Source organism: Leucopleurus acutus (genome assembly GCF_964270905.1).
Source record: "Leucopleurus acutus genome assembly, chromosome: 10".
NCBI lineage: Eukaryota > Metazoa > Chordata > Mammalia > Artiodactyla > Delphinidae > Leucopleurus > Leucopleurus acutus.
In genome coordinates, this window is record NC_139153.1 from 22,788,870 (window position 1) to 22,813,404 (window position 24,535).

Below are 24,535 nucleotides of genomic sequence, written 5' to 3' on the forward strand. Positions count from 1 at the left end.
AACAATCCACTTAATAATTTGGCTAATTTGAATTCACAAATGTGCAGGGAAAACAAATTTGAGACATGCAAGATTTTATGTCTATGCATATTTCTAAATTGAAAAACAACTAAAGGAATTTAAATAAATTACATCTGGGCTGAGAAAGATGCCAAGTTTTGGTCCAATGCAAATGAAAGTGGTTTAGATGTATGCCATTTAAAACAGTTCTAAGTATTTCTTGAAATAACGCATTTTGGCTGTGATTTCACAATGCTGATGTTTTTTCTTGTTCCATTTCAATGGCTAATGGAAATGAAGGCACGGATGAGAGGATCATTGCCATTATCTCGAATCTAGATGTCTTCTGTAACTTTGAAACCCAATTTCTCTTTTCTGTAGTCACTGGGGCTACCTATCAGTTGGCTGACAATGTCTATTTTCAGTCCCTGATCATGAGAAGACAATATACCTTTTCCTTTGTCTAAGTAATAATGTTACCCTACCGTTCTCCCATAACCCAACTGCATAAATCATTTGTGTTACATCACTCTTTTCCTGGAACTCACTTAAAATTTTCCTGTCTACCCTGGTGTCCTAGTATGTGCCCCATACCAGATACACAGCAACACCCCTAGCTTGTCAGTCTTACTTTGGGGCCTAAATAAAGTTTATATACTTCTCTTACATACTACTCTATTCTGTACCTTGCATTTTTGCAAAATACATTTAAGCTAAGATGAGGAAAAGGATAATGAAGAGAAAAGCAGGTGAAGTACAACAACAGAATGGGAGTTTAAATAATACATAATATTGATGGTGATTGCTGATCTTATAATAATGATGATGATGATGATACTATTGTATTAGGACCCTTTTTTTTTGGCAGGGGAGACTCTTTCTACGTGCCAAGCCCTGGTTAAGCGTTCACATGCTGTGTCTCATTTAATTCTCACAAAAATGCTAATAGGTCTGTATTACAGTGATCTTTATTTTATGGGTGAAAATACAAATTTCAGAGAAGTCAAGGGATTGAACTAATGTCACACCTCTAGTAAGGTTGAAAGGCTTTGATGCAAACTCATATTTGATTTTCAGAGCCTAAGCTCTAGGCAACCGAATTCTAGGCAAGCAATATTGGCAAGAAATAAAAAAATGTATATGATAAAGATAAAAGAGCAAGTAAGCAAAGTAAGATGAGCCTGATATGAAGTTTGAATGTGAAATGCAAAGCATCAGTGGTACAAAGGAAGCACTATTTTGACTCTAAGCTTCCTAGCAGTAGAAGTGAAGAAGAGAAAAATTAGTTCTTAAAAATTTACAGCATCCATAAGGTAAAAAACCAAACAAAAGCACACAAACCAAAAAAAGCCAAACAACTGCTCCAGAAGGAATAAAAATTAATGGTAACAGAGAATGAGCAGAGGCTGAATCATTTTCTATAAAACTGGTGATTCTCAGTTCTGTAACTTGGACCTGGATACATAATGCAGAATTTTCCGTAACTGTAAGAAAAGGGAAATGGAAGGCAAGATTTCTCTTAGGCTGGAAGAAAAGATAACCTTCGTGTTGGAGTTTCATTTTCCACCTCCAGCAGCCTATCTCTACGATCACTTTATCAATTATAATTCCTCATTGCTTATCTTGTCTGTCTTCCAGGCAGCAGAGAAAGAAAGAATAAGGTCATTTCTTTTGTTCTTTCACATCTCATCTCCTTATTCTGCTTTTAGAACAGAAAGAAAGTTGAAACCACAAACAGCTTCACCTCCATTACACTAATCAAAGTAATAAATGAACTGTCCTTTTAGAGACCAAGTGGTCTCTTCATTACGAGAATATGAACATATTTTATAAGCACATAAAGGTCATGAAAATGACTGCTTTGATGATAATAATAAAAACAATAACATGATTTCTATGGTTCATAAAACTCTCAGATTCATAGCCGGATTCATCATCGCTATCCCCCATAACTACTCTGATCTAAGAAATGGCCCTTCACCCGCTCAATGGTTCAGCCAGAAATGAAGACGGCCATCTCCCTCTCCATAAACTCCCTCTTTCAACGTCACTTCCTATCAATTTGACTTCCAGTCTATGTCTTAAACCTCTCTATTCTCTCCCTCTCCATTCAAACATCTTCACCCAAGTTACCACCATCTTTCACCTGAACTATGGTAATACTTTCCTAACTGGTCTGCTTGCCTTCAAATGCGTACCTCCCACCCATCTCTTCCCCACTCTGCAGCCGGAGGGAATGTGTTTGAGATGCATGTTGATCATGCCACTCTTGTTATTTGAAAATCTTTCAATGGTTTTTCATTGAGCTTAAAATAAAGCCCAAGTTCATGACCATGGTTGACAGGGCTCTGCATGAGTTGGCTCCTCTCTACTTCCCTAGCTTCATCTTTTACAAACACACTCACTCTCGGTTCCTACTATACTCCTCTCTTGGGTCCTTGAGTAGGATAGGGAAACTTTCCCCCAGTTGTCTTCTGGAATGCTCCAAACCAGATCAACTCATTGTGGTTATGCTCTCATAGCCCTCAGGATATCATCTCTATAGGTTAACTACCATTGTAAACAACTATTTCTGGAATTATTTATGATATCTGGTTTACCTCTTTACCAGAATCACCATGAGAGAAGGAAAACTGGCACCTTGCTCAGTACCATATCTTCAGAATCGAGCAGAGATATACTACCTGACATATAGTAGGCACTCAAATGTTGGCATCATAAATAATAATCAATGAATCAAAAGTAAAATATAAGGCCACTATCAAGATGACATGCACAGAGAACTGTTTTTCTAGAAATAAGTAGATTTTGTATGCTCCCCAATAGCCTTATTCATTCTTTTTGGTAGCACACACGTATGAAGTGGCGATACATATTAAGGATGACTCCCTTGCTTGTGTGAGTCTACTGTTATGGCACTAAGTAAAGGAAGCTGGCCCATATATTGTTCAAACCCTTAGCTACCTGCCACTAAATCTGTGTTGGATTCCTTTTTTTTTTTTTTTTTTTTTTTTTGCTAGAAGAAAAAAATGAAACTGTCCTGAATTTTCAGCCCTGGTTCTTAGTATTTGATATCCAAATATGATCTGATGGTAGAACTCACAGCTGATCCCTGAAGCATAAAGAAAAGTCTCCAAATGTTAATAAAAAGAAAGCACTTAGAATTTCATTATACTGAACCTAGAAGAAATCCCCCCAAAAGCCTCCTAGTCCAGCCTCTCTGTTCTAGAGGAAATAAAAAGACCTAAGAACGGGAAGAAGCTTACCTGAGGGAATACACTGAGTTCACTTGTGTGGGTCATGTTAGAACACAAGTCTCCTCATCTGATGTTCTCTCTCTTTCTCTCTCTCTCACAGCACTACCCAGTGGAACCTTCTGCAATACTAGAAATGTTCTGTATCTGTGCTGGCCAAGACGGTAGCCACTATCCACGTGTGGCTATCAAGCACTTGAAATGTGGCTAGTGCAACCAATGAAATGAATTTTTTAATTTTATTTCATTTTAACTAATTTAAACTTAAATAGCCTCATATGGCTAGTGGATACTTTACTGAACAGCACAGCTCTAAAATATACCAGCTAGGTTATGGAAAATAAAACCTGTGACATCAAATAATTTTCAGTAAGCTAGAAGAAAAATTTGAATCACCTGACAGTAACTTTCCAAAACTAGGATATCATAGAAGAAGGCAGAATGGGCTTGGTTACAAGTAATAGAAAAAAAATAAACAAATGAAAACAATGCAAACTGCAGTAAATAATAAAGAGGATGTATGGCTTCTTGCAGGTGCACAGTTCACAGGTGGGGCTCACCTCCAGGTGGGTTTGACCCAGTAACTCCACTAAACTATCAAGGATCTAGCTCATTTTCAACTCTCTCTCTGCCCTTCAAGGTGTCATCCTAAGGCAGGCTCCCCACCATGGATGAAACACAGCTGCCAACAGCTGTCTGGGCTATGAGCTTCTCCATCCATATAATGGCAACAGAAAGGATTGTTTCGAGAAGCTCTCTCAGATGAACAAGGAAGAGTCTTTCTTAGCTTCCCCCAGCAAACCACTTCTCACGGCTCCTTAGCTTGACTTGGGTCACTTGCCCCTCCTTGAGCCAGTTACCTTGGCCAGGGGGAAAAGGTCACATTGCTGGACTTTGAGCTGCACCATAAGCCCCAGACCCAAATCAAGAGAGAAATCAGCTTCCTCCAAAAGAGATGAATGGAGTGAGGGAGGTTTGATACTTAAATGAAAATTAAGACAATAATGAGGAAGAAAGGATGAATATTAAAGACAATCACAGTGTGGACAAAAGTCAGTAATGTTTTCATATGTCCTTTTAGCACTAAAGTACTTTGCCATTTTTATAACTTTTTTCTACTTATAAAGTAATGTATTAGTATTTTTGAAAGGTAGTAAACTTAAGATCTAAATAGAAAAATTTTAAACTCATCTAGAATCTGTCACATGAAAGTCACCAGCATTCGTATTTAAGTGCACATTCTCCTTTCACTTTCTAAAAATGCCTGGTTGGTTTGGGTGCTTCTCTCTCTCTCTCTCTCTCTCTCTCTATATATATATACACACACACACACACACACACACACACACATATGTTTTATAATCTGCTTTTTTTTCTCTGAAAATATCACGTTTTCCAATGTCAATAACTATTCCTCTAATGGTGACCTTAATCTACATAACCAACCTAAAGTACTTTTCTTTTTCTCAACATTCCTCATCCCTCTGTTGCTTGTAAATTGTGGTTAATCTTACTTTTGTGGCAGGAAACTTCCTTCTACACAAGACAGAGAATTAACAACGGGAATATTTTTCTTTTCTCTATAGGATCCTATAGATGCCAATGGTTAACTACAACAGAAAAACATAAATCCCCTTTGCCTGCTGTGGGCTTAAATCCTATGAACTTTTCTTGACACTCTAGGTTTGTACCTGATCTGCCTTCAAGTAAATTTCTCTTCTGGTCTTTGTCGTATTATTAATGTGGCTGATTATCTATTCTCGTTTATCTGGTTTGAATTTTAATTGTGGGAAAGAGATAATTTCCAGAAAAAGAAAGTAAACTGAAAAATAGAAATACGTATCTTTTAATCCATATCTCCTTGGGCCTCCCTCCCTTGATTTCTTTATGTTTTGACTTGGTCAGTGAGGCAGTATAATAGAAGGGCTAAGAGAATGGGCTCTGCGGTCCGACAGCTTGGGTCCTTCTTTCAGCAACACCACTTACTAACTGCCCAGTCCTATTTAAGTAATTTTCCCTGAGTTGCCTCACTGATTCAAAGGATTATCATTAAGATGCATATCAGAATGTCTGGCATATTACAAATCTCTATAAACTTTTAAAATTAAATTTGATATCTAGGCTGTAACTAAGATTTAGCTCTAAGTTTTAAGATGTTTTCTTATGCCTTTGCAACCTCAACTTTTTAAATTTGAAACATTCTTGCTCCCCTTCCATCTCCACTTACCTTTCCTATTCCCCTTCCTTCTCCCAAATCGACCTGCTTTTCTAGATTTGGTTCTGGTGCACTGTTCTCCATGGAGTCTTTCTTGGCCTCCCAAGTCTAGGGTGGACACCCCTCCCCTCCACCTCTATAAGATTCGGTGCCAACCACATTTGCTACAGCATCTACTGCTCGGTACCATATTTGTCTGTTTTCTTTTCTTTTCTCTTCATAGCCCTCTGGCCTCAGAGGGACTTTCCCTGACCTTATCATTCCCTTTTTGAAAACATGAAATGGTTTTCCAATGCACAGAATATACTGTGGTTTAAAAACCACTGACCAGGGCTTCCCTGGTGGAGCAGTGGTTAAGGATCCGCCTGCCAATGCAGGGGACACGGGTTCAAGCCCTGGTCCGGGCAGATCCCACGTGCCACGGAGCAACTAAGCCTGTGTGCCACAACTACAGAGCCTGCGCTCTAGAGCCTGCGAGCCACAACAATGGAAGCCTGCGCACCTAGAGCCCGTGCTCCTCAACAAGAGAAGCCACCGCAATGAGAAGGCCATGCACCGCAACGAAGAGTAGCCCCTGCTTGTCACAACTAGAGAAAGCCCGCATGCAGCAATGAAGATCCAATGCAGCTAAAAATTAAATAATTAATAAAAAAATTTTAAGTAAATAAAAACCACAGACCACAAGACCCAACACAACCAGTGTCTGCCCATATTTTCAATCTAAATATCATTCCATTCCTCCCTATCTACTCCCACATTCACCATGCTCCAGTCACTCTGATCTTTTCTCAGTAATGCATTCAGGTATTCATTCATTCAGCAAGCATTCATGCAACAAACCAAGTACAGAGAACACGACTCAAGAACTGGTTCACAAGATAATCATTGCCCCATCTCACATACTCCAAATACTATCTAGATTCAGGACCTTTGTATAGGCTCTAAACTGTTTTATTCATCACTGTTCACTCTCCATCTGACAATGTACCTGGCACATAGTAGATGCTCAATCAGTATTAATAGACTAGATGAATAAATGAATGTGTCAGTAATGAATAAACACAGCCATTTCTCATTTATTCATGTTTTAGGTGTTTTATGAATTTGCACAATATTCTAAGCAAGAGGTTGGCAGTGGGCTGAGCAGGGAGGAGGCTGGGAAGAATTTCAGATGATGTGTCTGTACACGTATGGGTGTTTGTGTGGGAATCTGAGTCTGAGAACGCCTAAATGTGCATCTCCAACCACAGCCCAGTGCCAGAGAGAAAGGCTTTTTGCATTGCTTCTTGTTTTTTTCTCATCCACCCTTTTGTCCCTTTCTCCTATTATACCATATTGAAAGTAGGCTTTTCCCACTCTTAGTTTCCACCCTCACGTTCATAGTGTAATGATGAGCATGTGGTATCTCTGAGCTTAGAGAGAATACAGCAGTTGCTAGTTTAGAGCAGAGGAAAACAATTATAAAAAGGAGTTCAAGGGTAAACGTTGGACATGATTGAAGCAGGTATGACAAAGTACTTGAGCACACCCATATTTGGATTCCCTAAACCAGAGGTCCTCAGTCTTGACTGAGTTACAATAACTTGGGGAGATTTTAAAACTCTAAATGCCCCGGACCCTACCTCAGATGACTCAAAACAGGATCTCTGGAGGTGGAACTCAGGCAACAGTGTTTCTCAAAGCTCCCTGCGTGGTTCCAATGTGCAGCCAAGTTTGAAAACCACTGACTAAAACAAAAACTTACTGCAGTAAGTCTCTAGTCACTGTGGCAACCCCACAAATAACTGCGATCTCTTGTTAATTAGTTGCCAACTAAGAGGCACATTCTCCGTGTTTAACAGATTGAAGGTTAGCCCAGTGTATGCATCTTTATTGAAAGCTTACTATGTGCTTGATATGATAATATTTACCATATAAGAACTCTATTTCATTAATTTGGGTTTTTTTCCTACCTCATATTTAACTGCATAAATGATGTGAACCTTAGGTGTTCCAAGCAATGGTTAGTAAACATCGCGATTGCTCCCTTTACATACATCCCCCTCCCTGATTTTCTATCATTTAGCCACAACCCCCCGTGCTGAGCTAACTGCTGGTTCTAGGAGGCTCTCCTGTGGCTCAGGGTAGCCCCATCCCCTGGCCATAATCAGGGATGAGCACAAAACTCAGTTTGTGCCAATAATATGCAAGGGCAGGTTTCCAGAGATCTCTTGGAAAGACACTTTTTAATTCACCCAAAACAGCTTTAGGAAGTGATTTTTTTTTTTCTTTTCTTTTCTTCCAGACCTGAACAAGGAAGCAGGTCATTGACTAAGAGTCATTAACAAGCATTTGGAGATTCTGAAGAGGCACCAACCCTAACACGAGACTGATACCATGAAAAGTAGAGTGAACAAGTGTGGAAAAATGTCCTTTGATGAATCAAACAAGCTCTAAAGTCCACTCAGTGTTGGACTTGCCCTGTAATATTTTAAGGCAGTTTGAGTGCGGCTTTCCATTACTTGCAACCAAAAGCATCCGAATTATTGGATCATTAAGAGACAGCCTACAACAATGGAAATATAAAACTAAAAATATCCCAAAGATTATTTAACCAAAACTTTCATTTTAAAAATGAGAAGAGGGGCTTCCCTGGTGGCGCAGTGGTTGAGAGTCCGCCTGCCGATGCAGGGGACACGGGTTCGTGCCTAGTCTGGGAAGATCCCACATGCTGCGGAGCGGCTGGGCCCGTGAGCCGTGGCCGCTGAGCCTGCACGTCCAGAGCCCGTGCTCTGCAACCGGAGAGGCCACAACAGTGAGACGCCCGCGTACCGCAGAAAAAAAAAAGGGAAGATTAAGACCCAAACAGTTGAAATGACTCACGCAAGGTAGCACAATCTACCTGACCTGAATGTTACATAGAGTTGGACCTGGATCTCAGGTGTCCTCATTTCCAGCTCATTGTTCGTTCTACTGAAGAATAAAGTCTTCATTGAAAACATTCACTTTAATTTTCAAATGTTGCTAAATTAGCTATGATGACCCTAATTTTTAAAATGTCATTAAATCTCCTTGGAACTCTCTAGAAATACATATTCCCAGCCCTCTCTCAAAAGACATACTCAAAGCCTATACAGACCATTTGCTTTCCAAATGCAGACGTCATGAAAGAATATGCAAAACTGTTGAAAATATATATCACACAAGCCACCCCAACCAAAAAAAAATTTTTAAGTTCTATCCAGCTAGGCTGCTTCAGTAAATGATGTTGCTGAATATATAAAATACTTGAATCTAAATTTAAAAATGCTCCCCCCACCCCTTGATTAACCAGATTGTCCCCTCCCCTATATATAGGAACGCTATGTGCCTGAGCCCACTTACCATCTGTCACCACATTTTCCAAACTTCTCTTCCACCCCCTCCTCTTACACAATCTTATCACATAAAAATATTAGATTTCAGGGATTTGTATAATTTCATTAAATTTTCTGAGCCAAGGAAAAATAGAGGAAGTACTGGTATCTCAAACTGACTCAGATTTTGAGTGTCCAACACATACCCATGGTAGCCACTAATGCCCTTCAGGCAGAACTCATGTGCCCAGGAATAAAAAGAATAAGTCTTTTCCCTTATTATGGCATTTCATATTAGGAATTTTCAGGTGTTCCCCATATTGCCGAGGGGGATTTGGATAGCGTCCAGAGAGTCCTGAGTCATATACCATCATATTGCTTGGTTTATTACCTTTCATAAAGATTTGTGAGTTTTCTCAGATCATTAGAAAAATACTTAGAAGCCAATTGGGGATTATGCATGTTGCTGTTTCCCCTTGGCAGTTTGGGAAATGATTTTTAGTCATCTGAATACAGGGCACCTCTACTCACCCAAGTGCTTAAGGTAGAAGCTTAAGAGTCTTCTTTTGTTGCTCGCTTTCCTGCTTCTCACATACAATCTATCCAAAATCTCAGCCAATGCTCTTGTTTCCAGACCCCACAGGAGGTCTTTGAGGAATGACCAGTGAGATTGGCTTTAAAATAATAAGTCCGCTACACAATGAAGAATTGTTAGGGGCGGCCCTCTGAACTAGGTTCTTTCCTGCTCCTCTGCACAGGTAGGAGAAATGAGGCTTATAATGAGCATCCTATTATTCCTAGCAAACATCCCGCTTTCTCCCATCCCTAACCCAGGTGGTCCCAAAGGGTTCATCAATCACAGTGCCTCAACTATCCTGTGAGCACAGAGGTAGTCACATGACTCAGGCCTGACCAATCAGGAATTCCCATGTCCTGCCAGCAGACATTGGTCCAAGTGTGGTATATTATCCAAGAAGAACACTGGGAGAAAGGGATTTGCTCCCTTTATAACATAGACTTGGGGCTACTGGTGACTGTTTTTATCTGCCATTAGAAAAATTCTGCCTGTGGCAGCAGAAAGCACAGTCACACCCAGAGACAAATAATAAAACTGAAAGACAGAAAAGGAGAAAGAGGGGATACGAGAGTGTAAATCAAGGGTCCGCAAACTATGGTCTGCCTCCTGTTTTTGTAAATTAAGTTTACTGGAACACAAATACACCCATTTGTTAATGTACTGTCTGTAAATGCTTCTATGCTACCATGGTAGCATTTAGTTGGAATAGATACCAAACCTAACTGAGAATGTCTGAATGAGGACATATGAAGTATCTTGCCCTTTTCAAAGATCTTGTAATTTATTGAAGGGCCAGAAATGTAAATACATATTTATAGCACATAATATAATGGGAAAAAACAAAATATGGAATAAAAAGAACACACAGCATCTAACAAAGAAACAATGGTAACAAAGATGATAATTAGACTACTGATGAAGGCATCTACCATTTACTGATTGCATATTATGTTGATGCTTTACATATTAGATATTAGATATTTTCACTCATCCTCCAAACAATCTTGCAAAGTAAATGTGTCAGTTAAGATAGGACAAGACTTGCTGCAATAACAAATGACCCCAATATCTCTTGCTACATATCCATGGTGGATCAGTAGAAGGCTCTGCTTACTGTTAACAGCCAAGACCTCAGGATAATGGAGGTTCCTTCTCAACACATGCGTCCATATTTGCTTCACTGAGGGAAGGGACCATAGCAAATCACACGCTGCCTCTAAAAAACTTCTATGCACAACTGAAACACAGAACTTCCACTCAGATTGCATTAGCAAAAACAGGTCATATAACCATGCCTAAATTGAAAGGTACTACCATGTGCTCAGAAGAAGAGCTGGAAATATTTAGAGAATACCAGGAACGTTTACCCAAATAAATACTGGGTAAAAACCTTTCCAATGAAGACATGTAAGAGAAGTTAGGAGACTTCGTCAAAGACAGAGTTAATAAGTAGTAGTGTTTGAATTGAACCCGAGTCAGTATGATGCTAAATTCCAAGCTCTTTTATGTTATACCAGTCAATGTCCTTTCTCATCACCTTTGTGTTGGAAAATAGTAGAGTTTACTGATGAAAGGAATAGTAGGTTTACATGATTGAGGACCAAGAAAGAGATGTAAAATGTTTCGACTTGATGAGCTTGCAAAAAGCAAATCCTTTAAACTTTTTTATAAAGACATTTACATTATGTAAGCAGTATTTAAGAAAGATATAGATGGCAGTTCAACCAGAGAATTTGACCTGGGGTGGGATGATTACCGGGAGGAGAGGGCAGTATGGAAACAAGAATGAGATAATACAATAAAAAAGAAGGGAGTGAAAGAGAAAGCGAGAAGGAGAGGTTGAGGGAAAGAGAATTAATAGTTGCAAGGGAGATTTTAGGCTGAGACCATCCCTGTTCTTGGGTACTTTAAGTATAATTCTTTCCTAAAAGGTTCAGGTTCAAATATATATGAGACAGAGTTACTATTTCTTTTAGACGTTTGTCAAGTGTGAAAGAGGAGGAAAAATCTGTTTGTGAAGGGAGTTTACAGTATACTTAAAGTTTATTTTAAAAATAAATAGGACTTGATAGATAGGGCAATAAACAACAGGCCCCACCAGGAACCTGCCAGGAGCACTAACAGGAAGCATCTGTAGGCTGCCAAGAGCCAGAAATAAGAATGAACAGTTCTCATCATCAGAGAGTCACAGGAACATTCACAAACAAAAAGGATATTTGGGGTGCAGCATCTCTAAGCCAAGTTACTCTCTGTCATGAACGCACTCAGTTTATATAGAATACACCCACAGAGGTAAAGCCACATCTGAATCAGCTGTTGCTTGTTCCCTTTGCTGTGAGTTCCAGGTTTTGTTTTAGCCTAAAATTGTGACACAGTATACAAAAATATGTAGAGACCTTTAGAGAAATTTAATACCACAGGAACATAAAACTTTGCGTGACCTCAATAATTAAGAAGTATGTATGACCAGAAAAGAGTCTATGTGCTCCCCGCAAAGGTTTATTATTGATATTTTAATATTTATATTTACTAAATTCACAAAGGTCTGATTAATTATGGGTATGTGCTTACCATGTGCTGAGCATGATCACAGAGCTGAGGATACAGACGTGAAGAGAAACAACCTTTACTTTCCTGGAATCTCCTATTTTAGCAAAGGAGGAAAATGAGAAAAATAAATAAGGTGATTAAAGATTGGACTAAGTGATATAAAGCTATGAAAATAATTAATAGAAAACCAAGGGACAAGGAGTGGCACCCACCTGAGGCAGTGTCCAGGTGGCCCTTTGGAGTGGGGAGCTTTGAGCTAGGACTTGAAAGGTAATGAGCAAACCATGTGATGACAAAGCATAGTATACGTCTGGTCCTGTTTCAATGAACAAAGACTTTTTTCTGGAGACAAAAATATAATAGAGCTGGGTTATAAAGCTCATTGGATGAGGAATCAAGATAACTGAGTCTCTTTTCTGCCACTTAATAGCTGTATGCCCGTAAGCTAATCACATAAACTTTATGAATCTGGATTTCTTCATCTGTGAAATGTGTGGGTTGAGCCCAAGGATCTCTAAGGTGTCTTCTGGCACAAAAAGTTTGTACTAATCCTCTCCTATCCCTACTGCATGTGTGTGCATAGAGCACATGTGTGCACATGAGCACACACACACACACACACACACACACACACACACAGAGGACACAGGTAAGTCTCCTATTTTCTAACTGCTGCCTGGAATAAACTCTGGGCAAAATATGAAATGCTCATGCAATATAATTTCAACATAAGTGAAAACCACCGTATCTATCCTTAGCATCTTCCCAAAACTCAACCTTTCTATAAAGGTCCCTGGGGACAAATGCGACTACCTTATCTTAGACGATACACGCACACCCCTCTCTCAAATTACTGGTCTCTGGCCATAGCCTCTGATACTCCAAGTGTGCATGACTCTTCTTCCATACTCTCCCCCCAACACAGCCCAATTCAATTTCATCTGATTGCACCAGAAGTGAACGCCCAATTCAAGTAAGAATCAACCATAGGCTGACCACTGACCAGGGCAATAAAGGGAAAAGGTGAGTTCAGGCCAACCAATCCACTTCCAAGGAAGTTGGATTTGGGACTGTGAAACATTGGATGGATTGGTAGCAGGGCAAAAAATTAAGGACACATGAAAGACTGCCAAAGCATAATGATAACAAAGCAATCGAACGAAGTCTGTGGCCTCTGTGACTGTTGAGGCTCCCAGAGCTGTTTAGATCCAGATTCCCTCCCCAGTTTCATTTCCCACGAGACCCTGGCTTTACAGTATTTCCCGTCCCCTATTTCTGTGTCCTATGAACAATCCCCATTTCTACCAAACTAGCTTAGCTGGATTTCTTTCCGCCAAATTGCATTCACTAAAACAAAGGGTGGCTCATTCAATCAATAAGCTAAGCTCCATGGAAATGTTAATGGTGACCTGATTTAGAAACAGGAGTCATAAATGAAAATGGGGGAAAGGCTCCGCTTTCATGAAATAGAGGTCAGATGACCATGAGGGGCTGGCAGAGGGAGAGGTGAATGGCACCTGAAGCAGAAAATGGATTCCAGAAAATATGCAGTTTGGGGGATGCTCCAAAGTTGGTCTGGAAGGACCTCAAAGAGATGAGTAGGATGGGAAAATCTGACCTACAATTTTGCTAACGAGCAGTGCTTAACTCTGTAGGAAATAGCCCCCAAAGCTCTCAGATACGTTGGTCTTTCTCTCCACTCACCTTCCTCCCAGCACAATGCATAATGTATAGTAAAAAGAAAAAATTAATACTTATTAGTGGAGGCATAAAATTCTTCTTTCAGGAAACACACAGGAAGATATTTTCTCCTAGTCTCTCTTCAAAGAACTTTGTATTTTCCCACCCCTGCATAACTCTTTAGAAGTTTTTCTTATGTCTGTGGCTTATGCGCCTCAAATTAGGGATCACGGGGAGACAAATCAAGCCCGTCGTTTTTAAGAAGATGGTATGGAGTGATCGTCCAATAGTCACTTCCAACTGCCATCTGTGACAAGTCTGTAAAACATTTCGTTTGCATAATATATGGGAACTCTATTAAAATACAGCACATTGTTAAAGGAAGTGGGAATATTCTAAGTCAAACTATGTCTCCTCATAAAACCATCCCCCTAGCACTGGCAACAAAGCAGAGTTCTCCTGTATTGCTTTAAAGAAGAAAACCTACTGCCCAAGGAATTACTGAATAGATGCTAAACCTAGTTTAATCCAACGCTGCCAACATGTTGTGAAGTTACAACGAGAGGAAGGCTGAGCAAAGGTCATTTAGCGGAAAGATGCCTGTCTGGATTGAACATCTCCTTGCTCTAGAGCAAGCAAGGACAGAACAGCAATCAGTTTATAAAAGCAGGCACTGGGTGCCATTCATAATGTAGACCTATATATCTGACCTAAAAAGGCCAAAGCTCGTGTTTCCAGAATAGAAAAATGTATATCAAATGCCTTAGCTGGAAGAAAAGATCTTTATGTTTAGTCAGAAGTGGGCCAGCAAACTAATATCTTGACAGCATGCTGGAGATTCAGCGGCTTCTTGGGGTTTTTTTTTTTCCCTGCCTCTGTCCGATGACATCCTTGCTCTAAAAAAGGACATTTTGTTTGTCCAGGTGCAGAATTTTTAAAAACATGCTATTATTCTCACAGCTTCAAGCCTGCTTTTCGCTACAGATGTAGTTTTTCAAAAGCATCGGGTTCGCAAAGACCATGGTTGTTAATTATGACCATTTACATCAGCCCAACAGCCTAGCCATATTTCAATGATCAGTTGGGGAAAATCTGAAGGAGAAACAGGACAGGAGAGCATGGAAGAGAGTTTCTTACTTTCAGTGTTTTAATCAGAGCAGTCTAATAAAGTTATTTGTATTATCAGTGACTTCAACCTCACTGTCAAAGTATTTCTATTGAAATGCAAGCCCAGGAAATAACCTTAGGAGGCATCTGTAATAGTTTGGTTCCAACTCTGTACAGGGTGCCCAACAAGAGGCTGGAAAAACTTATAAATGGTTTTCCTTCCCAAAGAGCCTGAATGACAGCCAGACCCAGGTCATACTTCTCTCAAGACAGACCGTGAAAGCACAGTTTACTGTTCAGTTTTAATTCACTGCTGTCTTTTGTAAGACAGCCTCTAAAGAGAGAGGCTAAAGTCAGTCTGCCTAATTTTAGCAACACCAGGATGAAACCTTGTGTTTTCATACTATGGGTCACTTCCCTGTAGTGTTTTATGAAACTTGCCTTAAATTTGTCACCCTGAATTCATACCTGGTCAAATTTAGATACTCTCCTAAAACACAAGTAGAAGAGAAGGTTGTAATTTTCTGGGCCATTTCCGCCACAATTGTCCACCTCTTGATCTGGGCAGGTGTTTCACATCTGCAGATCTCTGGCTCATCTTGTTTTCATGGCTCCATCTCTTTTATCCCATGATGTCACTGAAGAGAAGCAAAGAACCAACAAAATCTTAAATCTGCCACATCTGGATTTGTGTTTTCCTTGAATAAGATTAGTGAGTGCTGACTTGGACCAGCCACTGAGTTACACGCTTATATTCTTTAGCTGTGTCCATCTCACGACATGGAAAGATTAATGCCATTTTATAGATAAGAAAATGGAGCCTCAGATAGGTTAGGTGCCTTTTCCCAAAGTTATATGGCTCATACCTGGCTGAGCAGAAATGAACACTTGGGTGTAAGCTTATAGTCCACATGCTAACCTACCGCACTAATCAGCTCCTTCTTTAATTCCACTACCCAGGGGCGTGCTTGAGCACTGAGTCTAGAAACAAGGCCTGATCAACAGCAGCCTTACCTCTGACAGTCCAATCCAGGCTTCTGTTTTGGCGAATTCCCACCTGGCCAGTAAATGCCTGTATTATTTTGTGCCTGGACTGGAAGAAAGGAAATTGATTTTCTTTGGGGTGAATACAAAGACACTTCGAGCAGGTCTTGTCCCATGAAAAAGCCGGCTGTGGTGCACCCATGCACTCACTTATATTTAATCCCCTCATATAGTGCAAGTTCCATAAGTTCAGAGACCTAGTCTTATATCCCAAGTTTGGAGCCCAGAATGTGGCACTTAGATATCCAGGAATTTGTTCAATGAATGAATGAATGAATGAATGAGTAAGTGAATGAGCAGAGACTTCAAGATCCAGGCACAAGAGACCCCAGTGTAGGAGCCTTTCACTCCGTGTCCTGCTTTCACCAACTGTACTGCTGATATCAGCCCATTCCTGGGTTCCTGGTCCCTGCATTATTAACCCAATAAGATCCCCAGCTCCAGCGCTTCCCTTGGGTCTCTCTCCCTGAGAAAGCCCAGTCCACCTACAAGCTTACCATTAGTTTTAGAATGAACTTAAAGTTTCTCAGGGGGGTACTTTCATACTACCCTCTGCATACCCTAGCCTCCAGGGAGTGAAAAAAACAGAGAGATTGTTTTTATGGTAATCAGACTTCTTAACAATGAAATGGTCTTGCTAATGGTCTATCATTTTCATTCATTCAGAATAGGTTTATTGAGCTCCTACTGTGTGCCAGGTAGTTGTAAGAGCTGAGGGTATTGTGAGGATGAAAAACAAAAAGGACGACCATTATGGAACTTAAATTCCAGAGAAGGGAGCCAGTCAGTAAACTAAGAGTAAAACATAGGATGTTTTAGGAGGTGATAAACAGAAAAAAGAAAAACAAAGAATAGAAGTGGGATAGGAACTGCAGACAGCGGAATGCAACGTTAAATAGGGTGGGCGTTAAGCATTTAATTGCATTCCTCCTCCGAAGAGCTACATTCAAGTCCTAACCACCAGTACCTCAGAATGTGACCTTATTTATAAACAGAATATATGCAGACGTAATTAGTTGAAAAGAAGTCATAGTGGAGTTGGGTGGGCTCTTAGTCCAATATGACTATTGTCCTTTGACTAGAAAATAGTGTAAAGACACACAGGGAGAGCACCATGTGACTACAGAGGCAGAGACTGGAGTGATGCAATCATAGGCCAAGGAACACGAGGACTTCGGACTATCACCAGAAGCTAGGAAAAGGCAAAGAGGGATTCTACCCAGAGTCTCAGAGGGCACCTTAACTTGGCCTTACAGCCTCCAGAACCCTGGGAGAGAAAATAAATATCTGTTGTTTTAAGTCATCTAGTTCAGTACTTTGTAACGGGAGGTCTAGGAGACTAATATAGTGGGCAGGGAGGCCTCAACTGTGAGGATGGCATCTGATAAAAGACCTGACGTTGGTGCGGGAGCCACCCACATGGCTATCTGGGGGGAGAGGGAACAGCAAGTACAAAGCCTCTGAAGTAGTGGACCTAGCATGTTTGTGTGGCTGCAAGGAGGCCAGGGTGGTTGGGGTCAGCTTAGGAGAGGGAGAGTATTCAAGTCCAAATGTAATAAGATCTAAAGACCACGGAGTCTAGGGCTCAAACATTAGCTGAGCGTCATAATTCCCTGGCTGACTTGTTAAAACATAGATTGCTGGGCCCACCCCTGGATCCCTAGAGTTGCAGTAGATCTGGGGTAGGGTCTGAGAATGCGCATGTCTAACAAGTTCCTGATGCCGATATTGTTGGTCCAGGGGCCACTTTTTGAGAACCCTTATTGTAGGACATCATAACAACTTAGATCCTTGTTCTGTGTGAGCTAAAAGCTATTCGAGGGTTAGAACAGAGGAGTGACACGGGAGGACTTCTGTTTTAGCAGGATGTTGTGCCTGTTGGGTAGGGAATAGACTCTAAGCGGGGGGACCGGTGGAAGCAGAGAGGCCAGTTGTAAGATAATTGGAATAAAAAGTACATAATGTGAAGCACCTGTTTAAAAGGAGTTATGAACCAGTATGTGTTATGTGTGACCCAGGGTGTTTTTTGGATGGGGGAGGAGCATTTGCATTAGTTCGGAGAAAACTAATATATAAATAAGAGATTTGAGTTACCCTGGCCTTGAAAGCCTGGCATTCTTGGAGAACAGCACTTATTTAATAGGAGTTATATGACATCTGCATGTCACCAGCTTCCTCTCCACTCATGTCCATGCACAGCCAGTTTAGCAACCAAACACGTGTCACATCTGGAAATTCTTAGGCTGGAGGTTTGTTTTTTTTTTTTTTTTTTTTTTGCTTTTGAAAGAGTAAAGGGTCCCTTTACTCCATCCTAATACCAACTCAGAATTCTTTGAATTTTTTTTTTTTTTGCGGTACGCGGGCCTCTCACTGTTGTGGCCTCTCCCGTTGCGGAGCACAGGCTCCAGACACGCAGGCTCAGCGGCCATGGCTCACGGGCCCAGCCGCTCCGCGGCATGTGGGATCCTCCCGGACCGGGGCATGAACCCGTGTCCCCTGCATCGGCAGGCGGACCCTCAACCACTGCGCCACCAGGGAAGCCCCAGAATTCTTTGAATTTTAAGAATTTTTGTTTGAGTAGTTAATGAGAACTTCGGTGTTCACGTCTGTTAAAGCTCTCAGATCACTCCCAGAGTGACCTTTACGAAGGTTCTAAAATAGATTAGAATACCTATTATCTTTTTATATAAAGCTGAAATCTTACAGTGGAAGAAATTTCCAATGTGAAGAATGAAACAAAATACTAGGGTTAATGATGACCAAAAAAAGTAATATTTAGAAGAGAATCGTACATCCAACCTCTTTAAAGCATTTGATTTCTATTAACACTTTCTCTTTCCACTTTCTGTGTACTCTCACCTTCCTGTGGATCTATCATCTTACTGACACACTCACAACAGCTACACAGACGGCTTCAAAACATAATGGCTTTATTTCTTGGCTGTTTGAAAGTTCTGAATTTTGTAATTTGTATTTTATAAATAACTTGACTTTAAAAAAAAAGGTAAATTTTGAAATACCCAAAATCCTGGAAAAAGACATAGCCTATGACCTTTCTACACCAAGGGAAAAAGTGAAGCATCTTCAAAGTGTTATTTAGACCACTTTAGTGCTGATACACTATATCAATTAGCTGTGTGACCCTAATGCAGAAATTAACTTCTCTGTTCCTAGTTTCCATATCAGTAAATTAAGGGAGTTTGAATGAAATTTCAAAGGCCCCAGCAAGCTCTAGAATTAGCTGATTTAAATTGTACCATTGTATCCTAGATTTATTTTGGCTTTAAAAAAGGGAAGTTACTTTATTTTGTGTCCTTTCTGATTTTGAAACTGAGATCTAAATTCAAACCTTCTGGGGGCTAGACTGGTAGTATAAGTGAGTGAATCAGATGAGAAGCAAGAAAATAGAGTCAAGGAGCAAGAACTGGCCACCTATGAGGAGACCATGGTGACCTATGAGAGGACCACAGGGATCTCTGACTGAAGGACACTGATACTCTGCTCTAGCTTATGTGTGCATTGTAGAAACGGAGACCTGGGCTTATTAAAAGCTTCCAGTATTTCAGGAGCTCAAAATATTCATTTTTGTTGGCACCACCTTGATCTTTAAATTGACAAGTAATTCAAATTAAAAACATCATCATCACCATGCAGACCAAACCAACATGTCTTACAGCTCAATCCAATCTAAAACCTACTAGTTTGCATGATGAAAGCCATATTGGATAAGATTTATCCCTTCAGGGGTTATTGTTGCATGCTAAGTTTCCATAAGGGAAGGATCAGGTAGCCTGAGGCCTTACCTTAATTAATTTTCTCTCTAAAAAAATAACTACTAATCTCACGCATGCCCCTACAAGGAAAAGGTTAAATAAAGCATTTATAATAACCAGAGATAGACTGACAGTCAGAAAGACAGACACAGGATACTGTAAAAATGCCTACAGGGCAACACAAACTGGTTTTGCAGAGGTGGCTTAACCAACTGAGATTTGAGCTGTACAGGCTTAAGTCAAGATATTCTGTTTCTTGGTCAGTTCCATTGGCCAACGGGTGAAAAGCAGAAGTCATGGTTAGGCTGACTGGTCAATCAACATGGCCACAGGATGAAAATTTATTTTCTTCCCTCCAATGTATATCTCCCCATAGACTCCATTCATTTCCAGCTTTGTAGTGAAATTACTCATTGGTCCTAAATCCCAAGCACTGCCCCCAAACTCACACCTAGAAAATAAAAATGTGAGGATGTAATTACCACTATAAATAGGATTGTTTCTTTTATGGAAAGATTAATAGAATAAAGAAGTTAGCATCTTTAGTATATCTAAGTATTTATCTACTGATAATTCATTTAATACATGGAGGGCTATAAAAATTTTAAGAAAAGGTACATAGATTTATGGATTTTCTATATAAATAAAATTAGCTTTCTTTCAGTTTGTCTCCTTGCTATTACATCACACAAAAAATTATCTGCAAGAATTTTCACTAATTTTGGAGAATACAGTTGTGATGGTCCAAGTGAAAATATAGGCTATGTTCTGCATCTAAAGTTGGATTCCTCCACAAAAGAGCCTGACACAAAGCCTGGGGAATTTATTTGAGAGATGATCCCAGAAGCAGGAAGCATGAAAGGAGAAAAAGCCAATTAAGCTATATTATTGAACTGGTGATGGTTGTAAGCAGCTAGGTTCATTCCTACTGGGGGACCATCTGAGAACAAGGTAGAATGTGTCTCAGAATGCTCCCACCAAAAACCAAAGTGTCTGAGACATTTATACATGGACTCTTAGCCTCCAATAGTTGAGATTTACTGTGGGTATTACCTGGTATATAATAACTGTTCATGGCTTTAGGAAAAGTCTTTAGGCAGAAGAACAGAGAGATCCTGGGGGCATTTGAGGTAGGATGCCATCAGCATCATAGGATCAAATTTGCAGCTGTAATTACAGGTAGACTACAAATATATATAGATGCTAAATTATGTAAACAAAATTGGGACCCACCAAAAACATAGGATACCATCCTTCACAGCAGCTAGAAATGAACTGGGGTATAAAGAGAAATCTATGAATTTGCCAATCAAAAGAGAAAAGCTGTTATCCTCATATCATGACTGCCAGTTCCACTGCGTGCTGCCGATGTGCCTATGTGTGTTCCATGTGTCTTACATGTATCAATTCATTTAATCCTGACCATAACTTTATGCCACAGGCACAATTTTTATTCCATTTTTTAACGATAAGCAAACTAATGATCAGGGAGATTGTCACAGTATTTTAATATACCAATATTAATATACCAGCACACTAGCAAGTCACAAATAAAAAGTTTTCTCAACATCTAGTCAAATTCTCTGGGAAAACAGGACTCAAGTTAGAAATGTCTCAGGGGTATTGAATTGTCAAGAAACACACCTACTGTATATCAGAAGATCCACTCATATAAAACAAGTGCTTATGTGAGTGTACCTGAAGAGAAATGCACACTGAAAGGAATTATGTTTTTTTAAAAGAAGTATTTTTCTCTCCTGCTGGGTATTACCATTGTGGGTCTTTAAAACAGAAGCAGGCTTTTACAATTCCTTAACTCAATAGCACCACTTGAGTGATAAAGACTTGCGGGCCCCATGCAGAGACCTTACTTCTCTTTTGTGGTAACTAATAACTCCCCCACCCTCTGCTTTCTTGGTTTCCAATACAGGTTTTGAATACCACAGGGAATAAAATGGAAAACCAAGAAAGAATGGAAAAGGCACCGCTGAAAAATAATGGGTAAAGTTATATCATGTTCCAATGAGCATTTTTATTCTGATTCATTTAATTTTTTTTTAGCAGGTCAGGTGGGTAAATGTGGGCATGACTGAATGAGTCCCAGTAGGTGATACTGTAATTTGAAATCCTCTTAATGTTGCCAAACCAAACTGTTAAAATGTGATGCTTGACAATTAAGACATTTATCCTCCTAGATTGGTATTATTTTCTTTGCTGTTCATGATAGATCTTTTTGTGATCTGAGTTTCAATTCTGGCTCAACTAGAGGGATTTGGTTAAACTGTATTCAACTCTATCCTATTAGTTACCTAGTTAATTCAGTTTCCTGGGATATGAAATGATACTGACAAGCAGATACACACACTGCCACGGAAATTCTTCCCATGTTGCTTAAAAATATAAAAGTCAATAAAAGAGAAAGTAAAAGGAGACACCTAAACAATGTAGAGATAAATGACGATGGACTTGGATGCAATATGAAAGTTGTCTTGTCCAACCTGTTAACATACGGTCAGACCTGCCAGTATCTTTCTTGGTTCCTTAATTTTTCTCAGAAGGTCTTAATTTTCAAAGCATATGATCCTATTAATAACTGGTCAAAGAATATTTGCATGTGAATTTTTTTTTAAATCAGAGCCTACAACAGTGAGTATGTTTCTCTCTCATGATATTAGAAGAAGGGGGTAATGGACATCTTGGGATTTTTGCTTGTGCTTCAGAACCTCCTTGACACTCTGATACCATGTGCCCAGTTACGGGTAGACATAATCTGGGGAAAGGATCCATAACTTTCATTAAATTCTCAGAGGGGTCTGAGACATTTCTGCACAGCACACACACACACACACACACACACACACATATACACACACACACACAAACACACAAAAAACAAATAAATAAAAAACAAGGCCAGGAGAAAATGAACAACCAATGCTGAGATAATTTGACCTTTAATTACTATTGTTGAACAGGTCTTAAGTGACGAACCACTGGCCTTCATCAAGGGGTATCAAGGAGTCATCAATTCTACTACATATTATCTGATCCACAACAGAAACACTTTCTGGGTCTCTATTTCAGCAAACTGTTCTTCTCCTGAACCCCTTGGCAGTACTCATGTTCTGAAGATAGGCAGTCTTAAGGATTGCTTGAATATTCCTCTGTGCCAAGCTCCTGGCTCACATGCAGCACCTATACCAGGCTGTAAGATCTCTATTTCTGTGATCTAACTTAACCCCAGAATGTAATTGTTTTCCTAACCTTATGCCTAACTCCCTCGAATATTTATATAATTATTCTGTGCCTTGCGTATTTCTATAAGCTGCTTTAAATTCTCCTGCAAATAAAAATCGTAAGGTAAAGTTCCTTGTGAGGAAAGTTAAACCTGGGCAATCAGGTCACACTCCTATCATTTTGCCCCTGACCTTGTTTTATTTTCCCTCGTAGCGCTTACAGCTAACCACCTGACATTACACTACATATCAATTTGTTTATGAGTTTTGTCTGTCACCCCAATAAAAAGTAAATGCAGTCGGTTTCAGGCAGGACATCGGCTAACATGTCCAGCCTTATACCCCAGTGCCTAGAACAAAGTGTAGCCATAACAGGACTTCTGCGGAGATTTGCTGAACGAACTCAGTTATCTGAGCTCACAGAAAAGTTAAGAGACCAGTTGTTCCCCAGAGCCCAGCAGGCTAACTCGCTCCTCTGTGCTGTTTTGATTCCTCCTTCTGAACTGTCCAAAGTGTTCAAATAGAATCATGTTTAAGTTCTGCAATCTCTTAAGTTTAGACAGAAATCGGTTCTTTATACATGAATGTTCCCTATTTAAATAACAATATAATTCTTACCACTTGTTTTAAGTGATTCTAAAAGGAGGAAATCATTGGCTTTACAAGCATTGTATAATTGGAAATCTGGGTATATTTTAGCAAAGGCTAATGGGTACATATTTATTTTTCTGTGGAGCTGCTTTTGTGCAGTGCCTTGAAAGGAACTCTTATTAAACTTTTAATGATATTCAAAACAAGCTCTCTTTTATGTTTCTAAAGAAAATTAACATGCTGTTTGTAGTCTTATACCAACTTCAGTTTCATGACCCTTAAATCATCATTTATACACTCTCAGTGTTCAGCAAAGGAGAAAGTATGTCCCAGAGAATTTGTGGTTTGTTTTAAAGATGCATGAGAGTACAATTGAGAACCATGCAATTCATAACAAATTCAATCTAGACAAGACAGCATACCATTCAATGCAGCCCCACCTATTTCTTCTTTCCCACAGGAGACTGAAGAATGGAAGTTATTCTATCAAATATGAAATTATGAAACACTTTAATTCTATGACAGCCATACACCAAGGACCAGAAAAATCGTTTCATCTCATAATGTTTTAGAGACCCCAGGCAAATGTAAACAGTAGACACTGTTAGACATTAAGGTTTCATTACAAGCACTAAACAGCTTAACTGAAAATCTACTGATTTATTTGGAATTTCATGGGATTCTGGTGGGAAATTTATTAAATTATTTAGTAAACTCCAACAGAAAAAAATTACCATTTACTGAATCTGAATACCGCACTTACAGGCTTACTTATTTCTCACCGTGGTTTATATTAAGGAATATGGTAAAATAACGTCTAGTGTCTAACATTAATTCACCAGTAGTGATCCATTTTAATACTAGACTGTGGGTCTTCCATAAGCTGACTCCCTAGTGATTAAATATTCCTAGGATCTTGTGATGAAATTTACCTCTTGTCAGTGAGACTTGTCTGGGTCCCAGAAACCAAGGTTTGGTTTTTACACAGAGAGAATGTTCCTCTGTCAACCAGTGTCTTCTGAGAAAACTATCTCCATAATTTCATCATAACTGGTTCCATATAATTAATTCATCTTCCAGAATTTCCAAATATCTAGCACAAGCACTGGATGTTATTCTTCTCTTAAGTGAGGGTGTTCTTGCCAAATATTTATGTCCATAAATTACATATAA

General features: G+C 39.6%; 1 protein-coding gene across 1 annotated transcript in view; it reads right to left on the minus strand.

The window, feature by feature from the left end:
- Positions 1-24,535, minus strand: part of TAFA1 (TAFA chemokine like family member 1) — a 769,786-nt gene that overhangs the window by 478,964 nt on the left and 266,287 nt on the right. The window contains exons 5-8 of the mRNA XM_082849092.1: positions 15,733-15,811; positions 15,187-15,356; positions 12,144-12,273; positions 11,953-12,025 (exon numbers count right to left, since the gene is read on the minus strand). Coding sequence (XP_082705218.1) covers positions 11,953-11,955 — 3 coding nt within the window. The 5' untranslated portion in view covers positions 11,956-12,025; positions 12,144-12,273; positions 15,187-15,356; positions 15,733-15,811. The remainder of the gene's footprint in view (positions 1-11,952; positions 12,026-12,143; positions 12,274-15,186; positions 15,357-15,732; positions 15,812-24,535) is intronic.